The sequence below is a fragment of the Protopterus annectens genome, chromosome 2.part1 (genome assembly GCF_019279795.1).
Source record: "Protopterus annectens isolate FY-2018-M chromosome 2.part1, PAN1.0, whole genome shotgun sequence".
NCBI classification, from domain to species: domain Eukaryota; kingdom Metazoa; phylum Chordata; order Ceratodontiformes; family Protopteridae; genus Protopterus; species Protopterus annectens.
The window spans coordinates 951,771,354-951,798,692 of NC_056729.1; the positions used below are offsets into that span (position 1 = coordinate 951,771,354).

The following is a 27,339-nucleotide window of genomic DNA, read 5'->3' on the forward strand; positions in this document are numbered from 1 at the left end:
AACCACCTGCATGTCCTCTCTCACCACATCCATAAACCTTATCTTAGGCCTTTCTCTTTTCCTGTTACCTGGCAACTTCATCCTTAGCATCTTTTTCCGAATATACTGTGCTTCCCTCCTCAGCACATGTCCAAACCAACGTAATCTTGCCTCTCTGGCTTTGTCTCCAAACCTTCCAACCTGGGCTGACCCTCTAATATACTTATTCCTAATCCTGTCCATCCTCGTCACTCCCAGTGCAAATCTTAACATCTTAAACTCTGCCACGTCAAGCTCTGACTCCTGCCTTTTTGTCAATGCCACTGTCTCCAACCCATATAACATAGCTGGTCTCACTACCCTCTTGTAGACCTTCCCTTTCACTCTTACTGGTACTCGTCTGTCACAAATCACTCCTGACACTCTTCTCCACCCACTCCATCCTGCCTGTACTCTCTTCTTCACCTCTCTTCCACACTCAGCATTACTCTGAACTGTTGACCCCAAGTATTTAAACTCATCCACCTTCGCCACCTCTACTCCCTGCATCCTTACCATTCCTCTATCCTCCCTCTCATTCACACACATATTAGTCTTGCTGACCTTCATTCCTGTTCTCTCTATAGCATATCTCCACCTCTCCAGGGTCTCCTCCACCTGTTCTCTACTCTCACTACAGATCACAATGTCTTCTGCAAACATCATAGTTCACGGTGACTCCTGTCTGATCTCGTCTGTCAACCTGTCCGTCGCCATTGCAAATAAGAAAGGGCTCAGAGCTGATCCTTGATGTAATCCCATCTCCACCTTAAACTCATCCGTCACTCCCACCGCAGACCTCACCGCTGTCACACTACCCTTGTACATATCCTGTACCACTCTTACATACATCTCTGACACTCCCGACTTCCTCATACAGTACCACAACTCCTCCCTAGGCACCCTGTCATATGCTTTCTGTAAATCCACAAAGACACAATGCAACTCCTTCTGACCTTCTCTGTACTTCTCCATCAACACTCTGAGCAAACATCGCATCTGTAGTGCTCTTTCTTGGCATGAAACCATACTGATCACTAATCATCACCTCCCTTCTTAACCTAGCTTCCACTACTCTTTCCCATAACTTCATGCTGTGACTGATCAATTTAATCCCTCCGTAGTTACTATACCTCAGCACATCACCCTTATTCTTAAAAATCGGTACCAAAACATTTTTTCTCCATTTCTCAGGCATCTTCTCACTTGCCAAGATTTCATTAAACAATCTAGTTAAAAACTCCACTGCCATTTCACCTAAACACATCCATGCTTCCACAGGTATGTCATCTGGACCGACAGCCTTTCCGTTCTTCATAGCTATCCTTACTTCTTCCTTGCTAATCCACTGCACTTCATGATTCACTATCCGCACATCATCCAACCTTCTCTCTCTCTCATTCTCTTCATTCATCAGCCCCTCAAAATACTCTTTCCATCTGCCCAACACACTCTCCTCGCTTGTGAGTACGTTTCCCTCATTATCCTTTATCACCCTTACCTGCTGCACATCTTTACTAGCACGGTCCCTCTGTCTAGCCAATCGATACAGGTCCTTTTCTCCCTCCTTAGTGTCCAGCCTTTTATACAACTCTTCATACGCCTTATCCTTAGCCTCCTCTCTTTGCCATGCACCTCATCTCCTTATACTCTTGTCTACTTTCTTCATCTCTGACAATCCCACTTCTTCGCCAACCTTTTTCTCTGTATACACTCCTGTACTTCTTCATTCCACCACCAGGTCTCCTTGTCCTCCTTCCTCTTTCCAGATGTCACACCAAGCACCTTTCCAGCCATATCTCTTACTAGCTCTGCTGTAGTTACCCAGCTATTCGGTAACTCTTCACTGCCACCCAGTGCCTGTCTTAACTCTTCCCTGAATATCACCTCACAATTACCCTTTTTCAGTTTCCACCATTTGATCCTTGGTTCTGCCCTCACACTCATCCTCCTCTTCTTGATCACCAATGTCATCCTACAAACCACCATCCTATGCTGCCTAACTACACTTTCCCCTGCCAACACTTTACAGTCTCCAATCTCCTTCAGACTGGGCCTTTTACATAGGATATAATCCACCTGTGTGCATCTTCCTCCACTCTTGTATGTCACCCTATGCTCCTCCCTCTTGTTAAAATGCCTTCTGCATTCCTTTGCTTAACACCATACCTACCCATCACTTCCTCATCCCCTCTGTTCCCTTCACCAACATGCCCATTGAAATCTCCTCCAATCACCAGTCTCTCACCCTTGGGTACAGTCATCACCACTTCATCCAACTCGCACCAGAATTTTTCTTTCTCATCCATCGCACACCCAACTTGTGGAGCATATGCACTAACAACATTCATCATTACACCATCAATTTCCAGCTTCATAAACATCACTCTATCTGACACTCTTTTCACCTCCAAAACACTCTTAGCATACTGTTCCTTCAGGATACTGCCTACGCCATTTCTTCTCCCATCCACACCATGATAAAACAATTTGAAACTGCCTCCGATACACCTAGCCTTGTTCCCCTTCCATCTGGTCTCTTGCGCACACAATATACCAACCTTCCTTCGGTCTATCATATCCGCTAGCTCTCTCCCTATACCAGTCATACTGCCAACATTCAAAGTTCCGACTCTCACTATCACAGTGCTAGCCTTTACCTGCCTTCGGGCATGCCTTCCCCCTCTTCTCCTCCTTCGGCCAACAGTAGCCCAATTTCCACCAGCACCCTGTTGGCCAACAGTACTGGTGGCGGTCGTTGTTAACCCGGGCCTCAACCGATCTGGTATGTATATCTGTACTGTTGTCTGCATGTATGATTTGGCAAAATTTTATGCTGGATGCCCTTCCTGACGCAACCCTCCCCATTTATCTGGGCTTGGGACCGGCATAAAGAAATGCACTGGCTTGTGCATCCCCAGTGGCTGGGTTATGAGGTAGAACAACTACAACAGGGAAATGGAGAACAATGTGAATTACAGGAATTAATTTTCCAACAGGGGCTACCATCACAGAGGATGGGGGATGGGGGCATTCAGCAGATGGTAAATGATGTAAATACACAGATGTCAGCACAAATCATTAACAACACACTGGGAGATTTCAAGATATTTAACTTGAGTGAAATACATGTGGATGTTGAATGGGCAGATTTGTTCCAAAAAGGTTTAAACTTCGTACCCACAAGGGTACCAGTGATTGAGAGCACTTTATTAGAATTGAAAACTTTTGTTAGAAAGTTGAACCTCAAGTTTTGCTTTGGTAATGAACAAATGTCTGTCATTGAAACACAATGTAAGAAATCTAGTACCTTTAACTCCCCCTTGCATCCGATATTACATATATTTGAGAATTTGTTTTGTAACCAGATTAGAAAAAGTCAAATCTAAAAACATGACTTTGCTTGACAATCAGCAAATTAGAGTGATGAAACCGGACAAGGGAAGGGGGTATTGTTATCATGGACCAACGTGTTTATGTAGAAAAAATGTTATTACAATTGTATGGTGACACATACGATGAAACATCTGTCAATGAGATTAACATTGCATACAGGTATATTGACATCACCTTGAACGATCTGCTGATAGATGGACAAATCACAAACAGTGAGTATAGCTTTTTACAGCAAAATGCACCCAGGATTCCTACAGTATTCAGAATTCCAAAAATCCACAAAAACATTGAGGACCTCCTGTTGATACCCATAGTGGATGCAAAAGCATCCAAGACCTTCAGTTTGGCCAAATTTGTGGATTTCCACCTGAAAAATGTTTTGGAAAAACAACATGTGCTTAAAGATTGTGTAAGTAAAATTAATGCTAACCTGTATAGTGACAATTTAATTTTGGTCACTATTGATATAAAATATTTATTTACTGTTATCCCCCATGAAATTGGCACACAATGGTTTTATGACTTTCTTTGTTTCAATATTTCATTGAGACATACTAGAATTTTAATGTTTAGAACACTGATGGAATTAATTCTCAACAATAACATTATAGTGTTCGACAATCAACTATTTAAGCAAAAGGTGGGAGTGGCAATGGGGGCAGCGTGTGCCCCCCTATTTGCAAATATTGTCTTGACACAATGGGAAATTAATTGTGTTCAATAACGATTTGTTCAAGCATTGCAAATTTTATGGCCTATTTCTGGACGACATACTTATTTTTTGGGAAGGTACACAAGAACATTTGGACAGGTTTTTTGACTATTTAAATGATTGTACAACTTTTTTAGCATTTACCATGGAGAACATAGCCATGCATAGCATACATTTCTTGGACATTGAGATAAAGAAAGATAACATGAATAAGTGTTTTACGTCATCCATTTATAGGAAGCAGACCTTTTCCAACACCCTATTACATTTTGAAAGTTGTCACCCCTTACACAAGAAAAGGTCAGTGGTGAAGGGGCAAGGGGTGAGGTTGGCTAGAATGGTGAGTGATTTTGCAACATTTATTGAAGAAACTGAGAAATTGAGGGGTATGCTATTAAGAAGGGGATACCCGGATGTATTTATAGACCCCATGTTATTGGAAGTAAAAACAAAAAGAACTGATGGACACTTTTTCGCATTGTTAGGTGTGAACTTTACAGCCACTAGTGTAGAGACTGATAGAGTGAGCCCTAGTAATATGTGTAATCCAACAGGTAAAATGTACAGCCGGGCTATGATTTTAACATATAGCCCAGTGTTTTATGACATCAAGGAAATTATTACTAGTAATTGGAGCATTTTGATTAATGATTTTGAGAACAGGGAGAAGGTAGGTGAAAAACCATTGATTATTTACAAGAGGAATTCCAATGTTTAGAATTTAATAGAAAGAAATTCACTTGGTAAGAGCCAAAGGCGTATGAAAAAATGTGGGCAATGTGCACAATGCTGTCATGTTGAAGAAACAGAGAAGGTTTATATTATGGGCTACGGTGAGGTCAAATCGAGACAAAAGCTTAACTGCCTCAGTAAATGTGTAGTATATATTGCAACTTATCAACAATGTAGACAGTTCTACATAGGGAAAACAAAAAATGCCCTTAATAAACGTATATATCAACATATGTATGATATACGTAGAATGAACCTGAGCAATGCTTTGGCTAAGCATATTTTTGAATGTAGTGGGCATTCTTTTAAATTTTTAGGTTTAGAGCAAATAGTTGACAAAGAAAAAAAGAGGTGGACCAAATTAAATGTATTTAGAATATAGGGAGTTAGTATGGCAACTTAGATGTAATGCAACAGTCCCCCCAGGTTTGAATAAGACTGTATCCATTTCTAGCTTGTTAAAATTAAGATCAGAGTTTCACATGTAAGCCCCAAGTGCAATAGGTTGTCATGGTTTTAACAGTTTTGTGATTAATAAATAGTATTTTATGAATGTTTGGTAAATCTAGATGTAATTTACAGATTTACCATTGTTTTTTAACATTGTTTGTCACCTATAGATATATATATATATATATATATATATATATATATATATATATATATATATATATATATACATATACACACACACACACACACACACACACACACATACACTCACTGTTTAGGCTTTCTATGTATTCATATATTTATTCATATATTTATCATTGTTATTTATTGCACTTACAGCACTTTGACGACTGTTTTACATAAAATCTTTATACATAGAGAATCAATGAAGGGAGGGGTTTCTAATGGTCATGTGATGGGGAATGAGTATTTAAGCATGTTAATTAATGTAACAAGTGTATTCTGATGATGTCAATGGCTTAAGGCCGACGAAAGCGCTCAATAAACTCTGTTTGCTGTGGAATCATTCGTTCTGGATTACTGTCACCATCTTCATATATAGTTTGTTCGTTTTTTTGCTTTCTTTTCTCAAGAATTACTATTTTCTCTCTTGTATATTGATAGTTATAACTTTAAAGCTTTAAAATATTAATAGCTTGTTAGCCTTTTCTGATTTTTTCTTATACTCCCTTTGGCCTTCATTTTTTATAGACCTTTATTATTCCCTTTCTCTTCTTTGGGCTGCCTTTATAAAAATATTAGTATAGTTTATATAGCTTTGTAGTGTTTCATAAGCTTCTTTAAACGATAGATATTGTGTGAGAGTGTGTTTATATAGTTACAGTTAGCACACATTTATTCATATACAGCCCGTTTGTTTTTTAAGGGCTAATTACTGTAGTTTAAGATTGCTAAAATTTGTGTGTGTGTGTGTGTGTGTGTGTGTGTGTGTGTGTGTGTGTGTGTGTGTGTGTGTGTGTGTGTGTGCGCATTCTTCTTTGATACTACAGTCTGTTGGTGTACAGTTAGATAATTTTGGTACTGTAGGATTTAACATGGCTGACCAAGAAAAAGACAAACATCTTAAGTCTGGGTTTAAAAAATGTCCAAAGTGTGGACAAAAGATGTCAGTGACAGTCATGTAAATTGTGCCTATTGTCTCAGAGCCTTGCACTTGCAAGAGAGCTGCTCCATTTGCCATTCCTTTTCTAGCAGAGTAGTACATAAAAAGAAAAGAAAACTGATTGACAGAGGACTTCTAAAATCTTCTTTTCAGGAAGCTTTGAGCAACCAGGATAAATCTAGCCAGTCTCCCAAGTCTTCTAAGGCTTCTTCATCTGATTTGTCAAAATTCAAGAAACCGTCGACGTCGGCTTCACAGCTTTCGGAGACGAGCGTCCTGTCTTTTTGGAGCCGGTCCCCAGTCCTGGAACTGGTCTCCGAAGTACTGAAATTTCTTGTCCTCCAGTCGGTAACACCCTCCATACATTCATCTCTGTCCTCAATTAGCCTTTCCAATTTGGATGTTGATCTTGTGGTGCAGAAGCTGGTACAGTCACCAACGTTGGCTAAATTTTTATCAGCTCCGACCCAGGTGGTTTCGGAACTGAAAACTGTTATTCCATTGACTTCTTTTCCTCCTCTAAGCCATACCAGTCTATCCGAGCTGGAGGAGTTGGACTTCATGATTGTGGAGCCTTCAGAGCCTATGCCTGCTCCAGTGCCATTGGTTCCGTTTACTCAGACTTCCTTGGCACCCATCAAGGAGTCTAGGAGCCAACACTTGCCGGTTGGGTCCGGGGAGGATAGTTAGACTGGACCTATCTGTTCCGGCTTTGCCTCTTGGAGCCTTGGCTCGGATGAGTTTGGCTCCTATCTCTGGATCAGTGCCCACTGTTCTGGTGTTGAGGATATCAGTTTCTTCGGATCCAGCGGTTCCTTCTCATCAGAGCAGGGGTGCCTTTGAGGCCATAAAGAGAGTAATGTCCCCCGGGACATACACAACTTAACTACCTCCTCTCCAAAAGCGCCTGTGTCCACTTCTGCCTCCTAGATCCCTTTGAAGCGTAGAGACCCTGATCCTCAGGAAGCCCCACTGGGTGACCTCTGCTCTTCCGAGACCTCACCAGAAGTTCCCACTGATGAGGCTTCCAGGAAGAGAATTTGCAAGAGGAAGCATCTAGACTCCCCTCAGGAGTCTCTCACATCTGACACCAACTTAGATGAATCAAAAGGGTCCCAACGGCCCCATTCTGGAGATATCTCATTTGCAGATATATTAGAAATCCTTAAGCAAAGGGGTGGCTGGAAGTCCACCAACCCTACTGAAGATGAGTCTGTCCTCCTGAAGGCTTTCGGGTCTCAACCCTCCACCTCTTAGGTGTCTCTGCCCTAACCCTCCACCTCTTGGGTGTCTCTGCCCTAACCCTCCACCTCTTGGTTGTCTCCGCCCTAACCCTCCACCTCTTGGGTGTCTCCGCCCTAACCCTCCACCTCTTGGGTGTCTCCGCCCTAACCCTCCACCTCTTGGGTGTCTCCGCCCTAACCCTCCACCTCTTGGGTGTCTCCGCCCTAACCCTCCACCTCTTGGGTGTCTCCGCCCTAACCCTCCACCTCTTGGGTGTCTCCGCCCTAACCCTCCACCTCTTGGGTGTCTCCGCCCTAACCCTCCACCTCTTGGGTGTCTCCGCCCTAACCCTCCACCTCTTGGGTGTCTCCGCCCTTCGATGAGCTCATGGAGCTGATCTCACGAAGGGCGTGGGAGTCTCTAGACACCATGGAGCCTGTCCCTAGGAGGCCAAATAAATTTATTTCTGCCCCTCAGGATAAATCTTTTCTCACTAAGGGAATGCCTGTTGATGCCATGGTGGTGGCGGCAGCCACCAAAAAGGAGATGTCAGAAACTTCTTCCTCTATCCATCCTCCTAACAGGGACTCTAGGATCATGGATCGATAGGGGAAGCGCATGTATATTCAGCAACTTTTGCCATGTGTTCACTGAACTATCTTGCGCACTTCACAAGACTGCAAAGAGACTTCCTAAAAGAGCTTGGAGGTACTCTTCAGGGTACGGTAGCTGAAGGAGCTTCAGACAAAGTTGCCTCCCAGCTTGCTACCCTTAATTCCATAGTGAACTCGTCCATGTGCCTCATCTCCTATGCAGCTGATGGAGTGAGTAGGGCAGTGGGTACAGGAATTGATCTCAGGAGACACTCCTTGATGCGCTTATGTTCCTTTGCGGAGCCCTTTAAGTCATCCTTTGTCAACACCCCTTTTGATGGCTCGTCCCTTTTCGGGCCCAAAGTTAAGGAAACTTTGACCAGGTGTGAACAGGAAGGAAAGACTCTGTCTGCCGTCGGACTCCATTTTTCCACCCCTACTAGACCCTACCCCAAGGGTCAAAAGGGAGGAAAGATGTGGTTCTGAAAAGCCCAAGGAGCCTTTCTGGACACACGTGGAGAACCCCCCCCCCCTCATGGGGCAGAGGAGGGGGAAATAATGGTAGACGCTACCTTTGCGGCAGAGGGGGTCTGCAAAACCAGGGCGACAGAGACCAGTTCTTTAGGAAGCCCTACCAGCGCTCCTGAAAGGAGGCCTGACTGTCCTACTCTGGAGGCAGTCGGGGGTCACTTATCTTTGTATCCAGACGTCTGGCTCAAAATAATAAATGACAACTGGGTACAAAGTATAGTTTCCAGAGGATATATTATTCTCTTCGCCATCCCCCCTCCATTGACAACAAAAATCCCGGACGTTCCACCCAGTTACAGGGAACAAGCAACAGTAGAGGTCCAAACATTGCTAAGAAAGAGTCATCCAGCCAGTTCCAGCATACCAGACAGGATCCGGAACTTACTCAAGATTCTTTTTAGTTCCAAAAAAGTCAGGGTACTGGAGAACTATTTTGGACCTCAGCAGACTAAACAGATCTGTCAAGAAAGAGAAGTTCCGGATGGTCATGCTTCAGTCGATACTTCCCTTCTTATGGAAAGACAGTTGGATGTGCTCGATAGATCTCCAGGATGCGTACTACCATATAAAAATGGCCAAGCCATCCAGGGATCATCTGCGCTTCTGGCTGGGAGCCAATCATCATCAGTTTCGAGCCCTGCCCTTTGGTCTCACTACAGCCCCCAGAGTGTTCACCAATTGTATGGCAGTGGTCACAGCTCACCTGAGGCGTTTGGGATTCCAGGTGTTTCTGTACTTAAATGATTGGCTTCTCACTGCCACCACCAGGCATCAGCTAATACAAGCCAAGGACACCACTCTTTGCAATCAACTGGGCATTACCTAAAATTCAGAAAAATCTGCCTTGTCGCCATCGCAGCATATAGTTTTTGTCGGAGCAGAATTGGACACCACCACCACCACTTTAAAACTTCCATCAGAAAGGATATTACTACTTCGTCAGCAAATCCAGAACATCATATCCAGAGACAAGGTTCCAGCATCAGAAGTGCTAAAGCTGTTAGGGATGATGGCAGCTGCTATAATAGCGATTCCGTTGGGTCGCATGCACATGCGGATTCTACAATGGCTGCTTTTCATGCAATGGTCTTATCAAGAGCTCCCAATGTCTCATCTCATTATTGTAACAAACGCATGCAAAAAGGATCTTCAATGGTGGTTGACCTCTCTTGAGGTAAATGATAGGTCGTCCTTTTATTGTACCCTCACCATCAGCCACAGTGACCAAGGACACTTCCCTGATCGGGGGGGGGGGGGGGCGTTTTCAGGTTAGAACAGCCCAAGACACATGGACCAAACAAGAGACACATCTGCATATCAGTGTCCTGGAGATGCGAGCGGTACTGTTGGCATTGCAGTACTTTCAGGACTCTCTCCCTGTGGGTACAGTAGCGATTCAGACGGACGTCAGTGGTCTGGTACTTGAACAAACAAGGAGGAACCAGGTCCTATCCCCTTTGTCGAGAGGCCCTAAGAGTATGGCAGTGGGCTACATCCACCCAGTGCTTTCTGATAGCAATGCACATCCTGGGGAAATCCAACGTGATTGCAGACAAACTGAGCAGGGCAATTTTGTTGCCTCACGAGTGGTCCCTCAAAAAAGAGATAGAGGAGAGAATATTCTGCAGATGGGGCCAGTCTTGCTGCGATCTTTTTGCCCTCCCACATCAACACAAAATGCAGAAGCTGCTTTGCCCTGATTCCCCTTCTGGGAAATTCCCCAAGGGACGTGTTCGTACAAGATTGGCCTCCAGGTCTCCTATATGCCTTCCCACCAATTCCCCTGATACCCAAAGTACTACAGAAAACAAAAGCTCTGGGAAGAACCATCATTCTAATAGCCCCTCATTGGCCTCGTCAGATTTGGTTCCCCTTCCTTTGTCTTCATCTATTGAAAGAGCCTTGGATTCTGGACCCAGTTCCAGACCTTAGACGCATTCATCTGGGGCTCTTCATCCCTCCCTTCAGTCCCTAAAATTGACAGCTTGGCTGCTCCAATTCCCAACATAGCCAGGTTCCATAACGTAGCATATTTTAATATCTTCTCATAAGTCCTCTGCTAGGAAGTTGTACCTTGGCAAATGGAGGATATTTTCTATATGGGCTTTTCAGAATAACATTGATCCCCACCAAGCCCCCATTTCCTCTATATTAGAATTTCTGACTATGCTTTTCAACAAAGGAGCGGTGGCAGCTACAGTTCGGGTACAGCTTGCCGCCATCTCTTATTTTCATCTTGGTACTGAAGGATTTAACATAATGTCACACAAGCTATCCAAAGCCTTTCTCAAAGGGACCTTTCACCTCAGATCACCAGTGAAATCCCCTTATACCCCATGGAACCTAAATTTTATGCTTTCACACATTATTCTTCCACCTTTCGAGCCAGCTTCCTCATGTGATTTGAAATTTTTGTGTTGGAAGACCATCTTTTTAGTAGTCATCACGTCTGCCCGAAGAGTATCAGAACTACAGGCCTTGTCCATAGAACCTCCGTATTTAGTTTTTCACGCTGAAAGAGTTTCACTGAGAACAAATCTTTCATTCTTACCTAAAGTTTGTACTGAAGCTAACCTTAACCAAATTATAGATTTACCTGTATTTTTCCCCAAACATGCTAACAACTTAGAGTATATGCTGCAAAAGCTTGATGTTCACAGACAGCTCAGATTCTGCCTGGATAGAACCAAAGAATTCAGAAGATCAGAACAACTTTTTGTTTCCTTCTCAGATTCTAGGAAAGGTATGCCAGTGGCAAAAACAATACTATCTAAATGGTTATCTAATTGCATCACTTTCACTTACTCAGTTGCCTATTTACCCATACAACACAAAATTAAGGCTTATTCTACCAGAGAAGTGTCCACATCCTTTGCTTTTTCTGCTAGACTTCCTATAGACAATATTTGTGCAGCAGCCACTTGGTCAAAATCTCATACCTTCATCACTCATTACAAAGTTGATAGGGCGTCCAGGGATAGGGCCTCCTTTGGTTCTACTGTCCTGAAAAACATACTCCCGTGAGCCACCCGAGAAAGATGGTGCTTGGGACGCTACCCGTCTGTAAGAATGAACGGCGAGATAGAACAACTTCACATAAGTTATGTACTCACCATAACGTTCCGTGTGAGTTGTTCATCTCGCCTTCATTCTTACTTCCCACCCTCCTACCCCCTCCAGGATTTTTTGAGGACCGAGATACTAGTTTTGTCATGGTTGCTCTGTTTTTCTATGTTTTTTACCTAAAAAAAAGTGATAGAATGGCATATGGTATTATTAGAGGCAGCAAACAAGATCTGAGGTAACTCAAGGTGCATCATGGGATAGAGACTTGGCATCGAGCTGTCTGATGACCTCGAGCTTTGTAGTAGGTCAACTCGGAGCGGAGGATCGGCTCCGAATCCATCTATAAGAATGAAGGCAAGATGAAAAACTCACATGGAACATTAAGGTGAGTACATAACTTCTTTTTATCCCTGGCCTTTATGATGGTATCTGCAATTGTTGTTGTACTATGTGCAGGTCAGAAACCATGTGGGTTATGGTGGATAGGTTTGCATGAAGTAAATACTGTGACAGTTGTTTGTGGATGCATTTGTTCCAGTGTTTTATTGAGAGGGGACAGTGAGGGAATAGATTTAATTTATTTTGCTGTTACTTACTTTATGTAGTGGTATGATATGATTTTTTTTTCCATAAGGAAGGAACATATAATTATTGAATGGAATGAATGCATAGATCTCTTTTCTAATCAGTTTTGGAGGACCCTAGTTTCAGGTGTTCTGAAAGTAAATTTTTGATAGAGGTGGAGCAAGATTTGAGTTTGCGTAATAGATGTTTTATATAGGAGGTGGAAGCAGGTTTGTAGGGAGAAGGTGGGGCTGTTGGAATTTGGATGCTGTATTAGGCTGGAGTGGAATGGTAAGAAACTGCTACTAAGAGTAGCTGTAAAGTTGATGAAGAGGAAGTTGAATTTGGAAGCATTATCTAAGGGAGAGAGTTCTCTGTAAAACTTTGGAGTATTGAGTGTGCCATGGTGTAAGATTTTATTTGCTGAATACCAAAACATCTTAGGGTTACATTTTAGGTTATGTTGAAAATACAGGTAGTGCTGTTTTCTGTCGATATTGACCTCTGGCTAGGTTTTGGAGATGTTTTTAGTTTTGTAGATATGCTATCTTTGTGCCATTCTCTCCAAGCTTTATCTCCTTTTTTAAGTTTTGCTAACACAGGATAATCAGTGTGTCTGTTTTGATTCTTCTCCATTTTATGTAGGTTAGGTCTAGTTTGAGTGTCAAGGAAGCATGTGTTGAATCTAAGAATAGTTTCGTCTAGTGGTAATGTGTGGAGGGGAGAACAAATAAGGGATTTAAGAAAGTTATTAAAATCCTCTGGGTCAAAACTAGTAAGGTTGTGGAATACCTTGTGTTGCTGCTGTTTTGTGTGGTGGGTAGTTAGTCTATAGACACTGATGTGATGATGGTTGCTGAGGGAATCCAGGAAGGTTCCTGGTAGAAGTAGAGATTAGGGTTTGAGAACAAGATCCAGTCAAAGGTAAACTGATGTTGGTATTTTTGTTGTGAGTAAAGGAGGTTTTACGTTGAGTAAATCCACATAGGTTAATACTAGCAGAGTGATGGTCACCTACAGGGTTTTGCCAATCTGTGTTAACATCTCCAGAAATGTTTTCATAAGGTATGTTCGTGAATATCCAGTGTATGATGTTCTCTAGAATAGGTAGGTTTCCTGAATGGATGTAGAGAGAGGTTATACTTATTTTTTTTTTGTGGTTGTTGGCTTTGATCGGAGAGAATAGAAGTTTAGTGTTATGAAGTTTTGGTGGACTGAAAGGTGAGAGAGAAAGGATGATAGAGTTAAGAGGGTAGCTACTGTTCCTCCTCCTTTGTGTGGTCTGTCAGAGTGAAGGATAGTGTAACCTAAGAGAAGAATTTCTGAATCTTTCATAGGTTTGAGCCACATTTCTGTAATTGTTATATCTGCAGAGTATTGATTGATTCAGGAATGAAATCCAGGTACTTTAACATAGTGTGGATATTTATAGAAACAATTTTTTATTTGGGAGGCTTGTGGTATAATAATGGGGATGTCATGGGTGGGTGTTGTGGATGTGGTATATTGTCCATGATTAAGGAGTACATTGCCAAACATGGTGGTGATTGAGTATTTGTGTAGGGATGGGAATTTTGCTAGATTGATGCTTGGGTAGAATTATAATTTGTGTAGGTAAGTAGGGAGGGGAATTGAGAAGCCCGTGCTTATATGTTGTGTGTGGTGGTATAGTAAATAGATTAGCTGCAATTATTTTGGTGGATGTATTGGTACAGCGGTAATATTATTTCGGTAAGAGTGGGAGTGGGACCAGATAGGATGTGTTGTAGGATATTTTTAGGAATACAGAGAATGATAGTAAAGTAGGAGTGTATTTAGAGGCTGGTGGTAGATGGTTAGGGTCACTGTTCACCGAGTATGATAATTGAAAATGTGGCCAAGGTTAAGTCTTGCTTGCTGTAGTATGTAAGGAAAGGGATTACAAATAAGGTGGGGGATTGATGGAAATAAGTTGAAAGAGACAGAGAAAGCTAGTGTGGTGATAAGGTTAGTGTTTTAAGTGTAGAGTTAAAGCTAGTGAAACAGATGTATATTGTTCTGAGTGACGTTTAGGTGAGGTAGTGGTGATAGTGATTAGATAGCTGGGATGGGAAGTTGTTGGTGTTTGCAGGAAGAGGAGGGATTAGTGGAAGTATAAATGTAGAGGACGTGAGGGTAGATGGGAATTGGGTAGAGTAGGGGAGTGGAACAAGCCTGATAAGAAGAGGATGATTGGAGCGGGGCCTATCTGCAGAGCAAAATAGTGGCACAAGGAACAATCTGTTGGTAGGAGTGACTCTTCTGAGATACGTTAACAATTCTTTGTACAAAGACAGTCAGAAATCCTCAGAGGTTTCTTATAAATTTAATGAACAGTAGTATATGCTTTCTGCTGGTTGTTTTACAAGTCTTTTCCACAGTAATTGGATTACCAAACCTACAGTTATAGCTGACAACTTGGACTCTCAGTGTATTTGTATGTACTTCCTCTTTCTAAAGTATTTTAGAAAGTTTTTCAAGGTGCAGTTTCCCTCATTTTATCTCTGGTAGACTGGTTACTGTCAACAGAAAAAAAAATTTTTGAAAGAGCATCTGTAACAGGCTTCATCGAGCCAGGATCAGCCATTATCCTCAGAAAGCACTTTCTCCTTGTAAGACAGCAATATAATCCTCTCGAAACTTTAAAAAGTACATTCATATTGAAACCTCATACTAAAGCTTCCACATTGAGGACCACATCTGATACATAATACAGTTAGAATGTCACCCTAAAGTGTTGTTACAAATCACTTCCAGTACACTGTAGAACCTTTCAAAATCATCCATTAAAAATATAATCTTTCGGAACTCAAGCTGCCCAGAGAATGTTTTACAGGAGCTGTTTTAGCTCTTACTCCCAGGCAGTTTGTTGTACTTTTCTGTTGTGTGGCATGGTATTGTTGTCAGTGTTTTATTCAGATATGGTAGAATGGGGCTCTTCTTTCCCAGGGATAACCTTTCCCCCCAGTTCCTATTGGTATTAGTATGGCTGACTCATCAGTTTTCTTGAGAGGTCATGAAAAGTCACTGGACATTGGCAGGAGGTGTTCTTTCATTGTGCACACAATAATATATCCACCTACCTTCCCCTGCCACTGGTGTTGCTGGTCTCATGTTCTTCCCTCTCTGCTATTTCTGGTTGCTAGATACTGTGTGAGACTGTGTTCAGTGGTGCATTATGATGAAGAAGGAAGGTGCTTACTAAAATGCAAAAGTTTAATTGCTAAGTGGTCCTGATTCTTGTGACATTACTCCTGTAATGGAGGATGGACTTGCATATGTTTTGTTATAGTAAGTATACAACATTCATACATTACCTGACAGTTTATGACAAGACTAAACATTTTCATTAATACTGGTACATTAATGGAAAAAGTCCTATAAATACTTAAATTCAAATATACTTGTTTTATAGAGGAAGCTTCAGAAGAATCGACAGCTGTCAGTGTTGCAAGGCAAGAGAAGTGTTTGTTACAAAAACTGATTCACAGCATCCTGCCATGGGTAGGACCATATGTGAAGACTGTGGTACTAGCTTACAGTTCAGCTGCTTCCAGCAAAATGGTATGTACAGTGTTGTAGTATATGTAAATTGTGATTTTTCTTATTGTGTTGATCTTAAGTATATGAAAAGGCAGGTTAGGTTGGTGTGGACTTGAAGTGCAGATCTTATTAGTAAGCTTAATTTTATTTAATCATGGTCTTCATTGTTTTGTCATCATGTATGTCTAATAACAGAAGTGATGTAGAACATAATTTGGAAAAATGCATTGTAGAATAGATTCTGTTTGCTACACAGAAAAGTGTTCTTACTCTACCCCATCATAAAAGATTTGGACCCTGAAAGGATGTTAAACTAAAGGTAAAAGAAATAAAAATGTATAGCTGCACTATCCCAGTCAGGTGAGCTGCTTACTAGCTAACCGCCCTTGTCTACACAGGAGCATAGTTTCTTAAAACAAATTTGTGCTCACCATTAAACTTGTTTTTCCTGCCCAAATAGTCATAAACCCACATTATATTTACAAGCCAAGTGCTGTTTCTGATTGTTTTTTTTCAGCAGTCTTGCCTCTGTTACAGCTGGGCGAGCCCAACTCTGTTCGACTACCCTACCCCCATTCCCAACCACCCCCACTTCAATTATATTTATACCTATCTTTGCCCCACCTACCAATCCATTCTCCAATCCAACTCCTCCTCCACACCCCCACCCAATCCAACTTTCATATAACAGCCCAAACACCTTTATTTTCTCTCACTTACTCCACCACCTCTGCCCTTCTATACAACCGTATACCTAATAACCTCACTTCCCATCTCCACAACTTTTCTGTAAATCTATTCCCACCTTCCATACTTACACCATAGTACTCTGTCCCTACTTCACCAGTGCTACCTCAGTACTCCTACCCGTACTTCACTGTCATACCCTCTCTACTACCGTAGAAACTCACCTCACATTCCCTACTACACTTCACTCCCCAACAATAATGTCTCTGTTATTCAGCACCTTTCTCCTTGTATTTTTACTATTTATCTAGCTCTCTCTCTCTCCTTTTAAAACTCTCATTTCACCCAGCTTGCATACCTTCCAGACCCACATCTACTACATCTAGCCACAATGTCCCACCCTCCAGCTACTCTGCAATGTGCTCTAGTCTGTATGCCATGGATTTAATTTTACAAAAGAAACTGACTATCCACTCTCCACATCATAATCTTCTTGGTGACATTGTCCGTACCTGTTTTAGGAAAATGAAGCTCCATCCAAATACTTTTCCTACTCATCTTAGCCTAGTCCAGTGTGGTGATATACACCCTAACCCTGGCCCATCTCCTCTCTCAAAATGCCCCTAACTCCACAAAATCCCTAAATTGCACCACCATCAACATTCAAAGTATAAGAAATAAAATCCCCCTTCTGCAAGCATGGTTAAGTCAATTTAAACCAGACTTTACAGCCATAACTGAGACCTGGCTAAAACCATATATAAAGGATTCTGAATTTCTTCCCCCAAACTATTCGAGCCTTAGAACAGATAGACTCCACAAAAAAAGAGGGAGGCATTGCCCTACTTATATACAAGTACCTTCACAGTGATTCCATACTCAAAGCCTATTCCCTCTTCTCCACCGCAGAGTTACTTATTACCTTTTTAAAACTAAATAAAAGTAAATACCTCTGTATCATAATCATGTACATTCCCCCAGACAACAATATTTCCATTCTCAAAGACATTCTTGCCTGGACTACCAACAATATAAAAAAATTAAACAATCTTCCTAGGCAACGTTGATATTAACTGGTTAAACTTCTCCAAAAACAACCCCTCCTCAGACATCAACCTTCTCATCTATACACAGCTAATTTCTGACATTACTAGACCTGACAATAAGAATGGCAAAGGTTCAATCTTGGATTGGATCATGGTTTCTGACCCTAATAAGATTACCACCTCCGGTATACTCCCAGATAGTATAAGTGACCACTCACCAGCATTCTTAATACGTAAGCCTTCCACTCTACCCAAATATACACTGATATAGACACACCTGAGATCTATCCCACTTCTCTCCAAATACCTTTAATGACATCTTGCACAGTACTAACTGGAATCCACTAAGATTTCTCCCACTTAATGAAGCCTTGGCATTCTTCAGTTCCACATTTCTTAGGGTCTTAAATAGTCTTGCCCCTCTCCGGCTAAAAAGAGTTAAGACAAAACATGCTAACTGGCTTGCCAAGTCCAAAAAAACAAATTATGTCCTCTAGGAACAAAGCCTAGAAAGCCTGGCTAAAAAACAAAACTGCTTCCAACTTCACACAATATAAACAACTTTGCAATCAGGCCAAATGATTAGTACTCAAAAATAAAAAAGAATATGTCCAAACCCTCCAAAACCAACATAAACAAAACCCCAAGAAATTTTGGGGAGCAGTCAACTCCCAACTCCATCCTGGAACTAACCATAATCCTTGCACAAACCCAGAAAATACTCCCTCTAAGTTAGCTTCTCTTTAACTCTTAATCTGAAGTAGTTTACTTCATTTGGTCTTCAACCTGTGGGATACCGGATCCATATTGGATCCGAGCCGGCAATCTCACTAGCATTTGCTCCGAGCTCCAAGCTCCTCCCCTTACCCATAATACACTTCCACTACCTTCCAACCCCCAGATCTCATTTGCCACGTCTTGCTGAAGCACCGTGATCTCCTGAGCGCCAAGTAGTTAGTGTTGTAAGCAACTTTGTTTCTCTGAAATTAGTATAGTGTTTTAGTGTAGGTTCCCTGTTCTCCTCCCCTCGCTGGTGCGTCATGAAATCTATCATTGTTGTAGTTTAGCATTAGTTGGTTAGTGTACTTTGCTTCCCCTCCCCCTCAGTATGTTCTGTGTGACTTGAGAGTGGTGAGTGGTTTAAGTGGGAAAACTGTTTTTTTCCTCTCCTTTTTCCCTTTCTTGTTTGAGTGGCTGGATAGAAGCATGGCTGATGAGCCTGTATTCAAAAGGTGCACTGAATGTGGCCATAAATTATCTCCATCAGATGGCCACACTCTTTGTGTAATGTACTTGGGCGTTTTCCATCTCAGTACTGTGACTGTTCTATATGCGCGGGTTTTAACCCACGCGCTATCAAGGACAGGAAGTCTAAGTTGGCCCTGAAAGGCCTTCTTCCCACTTCCGAGGCGGTTGCTTCCTACTCAGCTTTGGTCACAGCGTCTGCTGTGGCCGCCTCTCCTCCCTCTCTTGCCCTTGCTTCTCCTCCCTCCCAGGCTGGGACTCAACCTCCCATTTCAAAGCCTTTGGAAGTGAAGTAGAAAAGGGGAAAAGAGAAGGAGAGAGCGCCAAAATCCCACAGACCTGACAAACGTAAGAAGTCTTCGGACCTCCCTTCTCCCACCAAAAGTCAGCCTAGGATCTTTGACTCCCCTCGGCTCCGATCTCTGAGATTTTCCCCAGAGCCGGAGGAGACGCGATGTTCTTCATGTTTCACTGTTGCAGTCATCACATTTGGGTTATCTGCCTGCAGGTAGCCCTCAGCCGGCCTGAATAACCAGAGTCTTGGGATTTCTGCGTCGGATGCTGTCGCTTCTTCCATGACGTCAGGTCGTCAGGGGTATTAAACATGCAGCCTACTCCATTACATCAGTCTTTCTTGCCATGCGGTGCCCAAAGCAGAAGCAGTTCGCAAGTGCCGGTCGGCCGACTCTTGAAATTTTCGTTTGCGAGTTTCAAACCTGAAGTCTTCAAAAAGATAAGTAACCCATTGGGGATCCTTTTTTCGTGCTCTAACCGATGTCAGAATAAATTAATAATTGTCTTGCCTGTGGAAAGCAAATACCTCATAGAGATTTTCATTCTTACTGCGTCACCTGTTTAGGCTCAGACCACGACGTTCCTCACTGTCAGTTTTGTGCCTTGTTCAACGCCCAAACTATTCATCGTTGGGCTATTTTTGCAGCTAAATACTTTAGTTCTCAATCTCCGTACTCTGAAATGGTTTCGATCTTCTGAAAAAACGTAAGGGTAAAGACAGAGACAGATCGCATAGGTCCAAAACTGCCGACGACGCTTCCATTAAGCTAGTCGCCAGTCCACCGGTACTCAGTGAAGTGCTTTTGCAGGCCTCTGCTGAGACCCATTCGGAGTCCGGTATGCCGTGAGATACTTCTTCGACTATGAAACCTGTGGATGTCTCTACCTTGGATGGGTCCGGAGCCGCTGTGCAGGCACCGGCTTCTGAGGCTGTATTCAGGCCTACGGATTTTCATATTAAACTGATGACTTTGTTTCAGGCTAAAAATACCGAATTCCTCAGGCCTAAAGCTCTCACTACTCCTAGAAAACCAATGACCAAAGCGCATTCTCAGGCCCACATGCCTCAAAAGCAAATGATTAAGAATGGCTGAAGACCTTGTTACCTTAATTAGGGGAAGCCAGCCTTCCCCCTCTAAGAGACCTAGAACTGATTATCCTTCTGATTCTTCTGATCAGGAATCTGATATCTCTATCAGAAGGAATAGAGATATCAGATTCCTGATCAGAAGAATCAGAAGGATTTACTCTTCTCTACTTATGAGGATTTTGATGTAGAGGATTCCATTCCCTCTGCTTCCCTTCCAGAGGATTTTTCTTTTGGTGAAACCTTGCATACCCTTAGGGAACATTTCCGCTGGGAAAGCCAGGACTATTCACAGTCCAAAAAGAGACTTTGGGAATTCTTATACCTGCCTCAGCACAGGCCTCTAGCTATCCCTCCTGTTCTGGAGATTGTAGATGATGTTTTCCTGGAGTCCAGCCTTACCCCAGACACTTTGCCTCCAGCTCCCAGGAAATCTAACAGGTACTCTAGAGTACCTGATTCTCACAAATTCCTCTTCAAGAATCCTACTGCAGATCCAGAGACCATTTCCCAAGGACCCAAAAGCATTAAGGCTACTACTGCCTAGAATCCTTCCCCTTCCGACAGGGATTCTAGGGCTTTAGACAGATTGGGTAAGAAGGTGTATACCTCTGCTACTTTGGCCATTAGGGCTTTAAATTGCCAGTTTCATATGTTAAAGTATCAGCAACATATTATGGGACTGCTTAAACAGAAAATGATGTTGATTCCTGACTGTGCTGAACATAAAGATTTACGAGAGTTAATGCATTCTGCTGATCAAGTTGGTAAACATACTTTGCAATGTGGTTTTGATGCTTTAGAAGCATCTTGCAGGGCTGCTTTCACTGGGTCTGTACTTAGAAGGCATGCTTGGCTTAAGGAACAAAGCATGCCATATCATGTTAAAGCTTAATTACTGGATGCACCCTTAAACCAAGACCACCTTTCTGGCAACAAAGTAGAAGAAGTTCTCAAAAGAATGGAGGAAAAAGCTAAATCTATGCAAACTGTTAAAGATTTCTTACACGTACAGCCACCTAGATTCAGTAGGCACTGGCCTTCAAGGAACTGATCCTTTCCAGTCCCTTCCAGGCCTTCTCAGTCCAAACCCAGGAGCAGTGGACCACCAAGACTTCAGTCTCCGGCTATGCACAGATCTCAGCAGTGGGGGGCTCCCACTTCCAAAGCAGGGAGTAGTAAGCCACCCCTCCATGGAAAAATTGCACAACGACTTATCCTTAACTCTTCCGAGCCTTGCTCAACTACTTGCACCTTTAGGAGGAAAGCTCGCCCTGCATGCAAACAACTGGGAATTCATTACCCAAGACAAATGGGTTTTAAACATAGTTTTCCTAGGATACAGATTCCATTTCCACTCTCTCCTATCCCCAAGTGGATGGCCAGACCTCCCCCCAAACCAGTGGGCGGAGGCCCAAAAACAAGTTCTCTCGCTCCTTAACATCAAGGCTATTCAACCTGTCCTAGCAGAACAAAGGGGACAAGGTTTCTATTCAGGACTGTTCCTGGTTCCCAGAAAAGAAAACTCCTGGCATCCTATCCTGGACCTGTCTATCGTCAACACCTTTCTGGTGGTTCCAAAATTCAAAATGCTAACTCTTCAACAGCTTTTTCCTATGTAAGCCAAGGATGCCTGGCTGGCAAACCTAGACTTAAAAGAAGCGTATCTGCACATCCCAATAAGTGAATCTTGCAGGAAATACCTACGCTTCAGGGCAGGCTCCATGCGCTATCAGTTCTCTGCACTTCCCTTTGGCTTATCTACTGCTCCCAGGGTATTCACAAAGTGCCTAGCTCCAGCCATTGCATTTTGCAGGCAGAGAAATATTCATATTTACCCATATTTGGACGATTGCCTGATTTAGGCAGAAAGTCAGGACTTGCTATTACAGCACCTGGCATTTGTAAAGAGACTTCTAACTTCACTGGGGTATACACCATCAACGAGAAGAAATCTCACACCTAGTACCCTGCCAACAGATTGTATTTTTGGGAGCAAGCTTGAACACAGCTTCCCAGATGGTATTTCTCACTCCAGAGAAACAAGTTTATTTGACAACCTACTGGCCCCAGAAACCCAGCTATCTGCAAAGAAAATCCTGAAAGCCCTGGGGTTCATGGCCTCTTGCTTTCTGTTAATTCCATATGCAAGACTGCATATGAGGAAACTTCAATGGTATTTAAAAAGTATATGGTGTCAGCATTCTCAGGACCTGGAAACAATGATTCCTATCATCCCTTGCCTAAGGGCAGAGTTCCTTTGGTGGGCAGAGGCCTGCAACCACAACAAGGGACTCCCTTTCACTCTACCCCCTGCCGCCCAAACCCTAACAACAGACTCATCAGACTATGCACTGGGCACTCGCATGACAGGACAGTGCATTCAGGGCAAATGGAAACCAAACCAAATGCACCTGCATATCAATCAAAAAGAAATGTTAGCTGTACAGAATGCTCGTGACAGCCTTCAAAGACCTTATTCTTCCAGGCAAACTATTGGTAAAGACAGACAACACCACAGTTATGTGGTACATAAGCAGGGGGAACCCATTCCTACCCACTCTGCAGACTAGCCATGGCTCTGTGGAACACAGCCTTGAGCAACCAAGTGAACCTAAAAGCTCAACTCCTGCCAGGCAAACTAAATTCACTGGCAGATAACTTAAGCAGAAATCTCATGGACCCACATGAATGGAAATTGGAACCCAAAATATTCAACACCTTGAGGAACAAATGAGGGACTCCAGAGGTAGCCCTGTTTGCCTCTCCTCAGAACCACCAATTGAAGAAGTACTGCACCAGAACTCCCCACTGTCAAGCTTGGAAACTGGATGCCCTGTCCTTTACCTGGGTAGGCTGCTCAGTTTATGCCTTCCCACCTCTGCCTCTCCTCTCGAAGGTCCTGCTAAAGATCAAACAGGACAAGCCAAGGAAAATTCTGATTGCACTGGACTGGCCTCGCCAGCACTGTTACCCCCTTTTGCACAGTCTGACAGTGCTACAACCATGGCACCTGCCTCAGGCTCCTTCCCTGCTGTCCAAGCAGACGGGCCAGATTCTGCACCCTCAGCTTAAAACCCTGAACCTTGCAGCCTGGCTAATCCCCTGAGCTCACCTCTAGTAACCCTCATTAAGCAGGTGCTGGATCTCATTCTTGAGGCAAGGAGGCCTAGTACTAGAAAATCCTATTCAGAAAAGTAGAAAAGATACTGTTCCTGGAGCCATTCTCAAAGGATGGGCACAACGGTGCCCAGCTTACCTCAGATTCTAGATTATTTAACAGAAATGCTCCACAAGGGCCTATCTTTCTCGTCAATTAAGATTCATGCCTCAGCCATATCAGCACATTATAATACTGAGCCCACCCTTCTTCTCTCATCCACTGCTGTAACAATTCCTTAGAGGGGCCAAAAATTTAAGACCCCCTAGGAGAGCTCCCACTCCAGCCTGGGACCTAAACTTTGTGTTGGAGAAACTTACTCTTCCCCCGCTTTGAACCAGCTGCTACAGCAGAGTTGAAATTTCTTTCCTGGAAAACAGCTTTACTTCTAGCCATCACGTCTGCAAGAAGAGTGTCTGAACTACAGGCTCTTATGGCAGTGGAACCCTTCATTATCTTCCATGTGGACAGGGTTTCCCTCAGGACTAATCCATCATTTATGCCCAAGGTGGTATCTAGTGTGGCTCTGAACCAGTCCATTCATTTGCCTACTTTTTTCCCTAATCCCCAGAATAAAGGGGAAAGGATATTGCATTCCCTGGATGTGCACAGGCAGCTTAGATTCTATCTGGACAGGACTAAGCGCCTCGGAAAATCTGACCAGCTGCTTGTCAGCTTTGCTGCAGGGGCAGAGGGGAAGGCCATTTCAAAGTAAACCATTTCCAAATGGATAGCACATTGCATCCATTTGTGCTACAAGCACCATGGAAAACCTACCCCACAGGGGATAAGAACACATTCCACCAGGGCTGCATCTACCTCTACTGCTTTTCTCAGAGAAGTCCCTAACAGGGACATCCTGGAAGCTGCAACCTGGAGCTCTGTACATACTTTCACCAAGCATTGACACTTGCCTATATTTTCTAAATCCAGAGCTGGATTTGTCACAGCAGTCTTACAGGGTCTCATTGCTAGCCCTAATGCTCCTTAACTGCCTCCACCCCTCCTTAGCTTTGGGAATCAACCCAAATGTGATGACTGCAACAGTGAAACACGAAGAACATAGTACAGTTACCATAAATGTAGATGTTTTGAGTGTGTTCACTGTTGCAGTCCTGGTTATCCTCCCTCCAGCCCCCTGACTTCTCTTTACTTTTGTCTATCTTTTTTGTTTGGCGTACCTTATATCGTGTGTATTTGCTTTTTTGCTGGGGGTGTTCCATACTATGTAATTGCTTCCTATTGTGGAGGCACCTGGCATATGGGGCAAGAAAAACTGATGTAATGGCATCGGCTGCATGTTTTATACCCCTGACATCATGGAAGAAGCAACAGCATCCAACGGTGAAATCCGAAGACTCTGGTATTCAGACCGGCTGAGGGCTACCTGCAGGCATATAACCCAAATGTGATGACTGCAACAGTGAATACACTCAAACATCTACATTTATGGTAAGTGTACACAACTGTACTTTCTCCATCTAGGGCCTCGGTTCCTCGACCTGCAAGGACAGAGTCCGTGGCCTCGTCGAGGTCCACGCGAAGCTTATCGGAAGTTGACATGGATAAAATGATGAGGGTTCATTCATACTCAGATCCAGATGGGGTTTCTGCCAACCCCCTCTCCCTCCGGAGGGGGGAGCTCGCTTCCTTTTTTTTACACTGATTTCTCCTTCTCTGATCCACCCACCAGGTTCGGAGTACTCTGATCCAAGGATGGCCTTAGTCAGGGGGTTGACTCCAACAGCTGCCTCATCAGCTTCGGCTTTGTCGGGCCAAGTTCCCTCCCTCGGAGCTCCATCCACTTCCGGCCCGGCTCCGATTCTCACGTCGGATCCAGGGAGACCGGCTTCCTTATTGGTTCCCCAGGAGGTTTATTCTCCCTTGGTATTCGACATGGTAGGAAGGGTTCTCTCTGCTGGATCGAGACTCTTGACTATCCCCTCTGACTCCTCCCTGACCCCCTTGGCTCTATCTACGAATCCATCATTTTACCAGAGGGGCAGCCATGCTTGAGGAGCCCCAGACGGTTCTCCCTGAGGAACAAGTGGCTCGCGAGTTCCCCCCGGAGAGCCCCACCGGAGACTTGCCTCGCAAGCATACGTGTAAGAGGAGACACTTGTACTCCCCCGTTCCCTCACCGAGGACACGGACTTGGATGATAGGGAAGATTCCCCCCAGGTCACCTCCTGAGGATGTTTCCTTTGGAGACATCATGGAAATCCTTCCCCAGCGGGGAGGCTGGTCCATCCCCAAACCTCCTTCTGACGAGTCCATGTTTCTGGAGGCTTTCGGCACGAGCCCATCTACTTCCTGGGTGCCCCCTCCCACAGATCCCTTGGTGGACCTGGTCACCTCACGGGCCTGGAAGGAGCTGAACACCGTGGAACCAATCCCTAAATGGCCCGATAAGATCTTCAAGTCCATGTCGCATGAGAACAGGGACTCGTTCTCCGTGAGATGGCCATTTTGAAAGCAGTATCCAACACGTCCATGCGACTCCTCTGACATGCTACTGAAGGAGCGGCAAGGGTGGCTAGGTCCGGCGTGTCCATAAGGCGCAACACCTGGCTCAGACTATGTCAGTTTGCAGAACCTTTCAAGGCATCCGTTGCCAGTTCATAGGTTCATAGGTTCATACTAGGCTATCTGCCCAAGGGCATTTATAAGCCTAGCCCATAGTTATTTGGCTTTCGCCACCCCTTTAGTTTGAATAAAACTATGCCTATTATTTTTCTGTGCCTCTGTCAAGCAGTGACACTAAAGTAATCCCTGGGGTATATCTGCGATCCCCCATCCATTGGTCAAGATTCCTCTTGAACAAGGCCAGCGAGGTGCTCTGCCTCACATGTACCGGGATTTTGTTCTACAGCATAGGGAGTCTCTGGGTGATGAATCTGTCCCTCCAGCATGTTCTATTAATAACCGTGTCAAGGTTTAAGTCTCCCGCCCTTGTGGTTCTGAGGGATCTAGATTTTTGAGGTGAAGCATATTCATCAAATCAGGGTTTGACATGGCCTTATATGTCAGGCACAGGTCACCTCTGAGCAAGCGGTATGAGACTGAATAAAGCTGGAGTTCTTTCAGTCGGGCAGCATAAGACATATTTTTGAGACCCTTTATCCTTTTGGTGAGGAACTTTTGGGGCCTTTCCAGCTGCTGCAGGTGTCTGGTCAGATACATTCCGAATGGGGCATTGTACTCAATCATAGGTCTAATGAGTGATGAGTACAGGGGGGCGATGACCTCCCTTGATCTAGATGTGAATCCCTTCATGATCAGGTGGGCAATGTAGAAGGTTTTGCTAACTACTTTAGCAACATGAGTGTCAAACGAAAGGCTACTGTCAACCTGGGTCCCCAGATCCCTGATGATGACTTCTGTGCTCAGTGGATTGCCACCTATATTGTAGCTAGGGGTAACCTTGTTTTTCCCAAAGGGTATGACTATGCATTTCTTGGCATTTAACTTTAGGCCATGGCTCTGGCACCAGTTATCTGTTTCTGTGAGGCCCTTCTGAAGGATATCTGTGTCAGATGTGTTTTCGACTATGGCGCCCAGTTTGCAGTCATCTGCAAACTTTGTCAGCCATAACCCTCCTGTGTTTGCTTGTACTTCAGAAAAGTAGATGCCGAACAAGAGTGGACCCAGGACTGAGCCCTGTGGGACACCACTTGTGACAGGCTTTGAGTCTGACATGGCTCCAGCAACTCTGACCCTGTGGGTTCTGTCACTTAGCCAGTTTGCAACCCATCTTGTGATGTATGGGTTTACATTCAAGCTGATGAGTTTTTGATGATACCTGAGTGGGGTATTGTGTCGAAGGCCTTTGCCAGGTCAAGGTAGG

At 43.7% G+C, this 27,339-nt stretch overlaps 1 protein-coding gene across 1 annotated transcript in view; it reads left to right on the forward strand.

Moving 5' to 3' along the window:
- Positions 1-27,339, forward strand: part of FBXL5 (F-box and leucine rich repeat protein 5) — a 2,105,165-nt gene that overhangs the window by 1,147,834 nt on the left and 929,992 nt on the right. Inside the window, exon 7 of the mRNA XM_044062581.1 lies at positions 15,846-15,994. Coding sequence (XP_043918516.1) covers positions 15,846-15,994 — 149 coding nt within the window. The remainder of the gene's footprint in view (positions 1-15,845; positions 15,995-27,339) is intronic.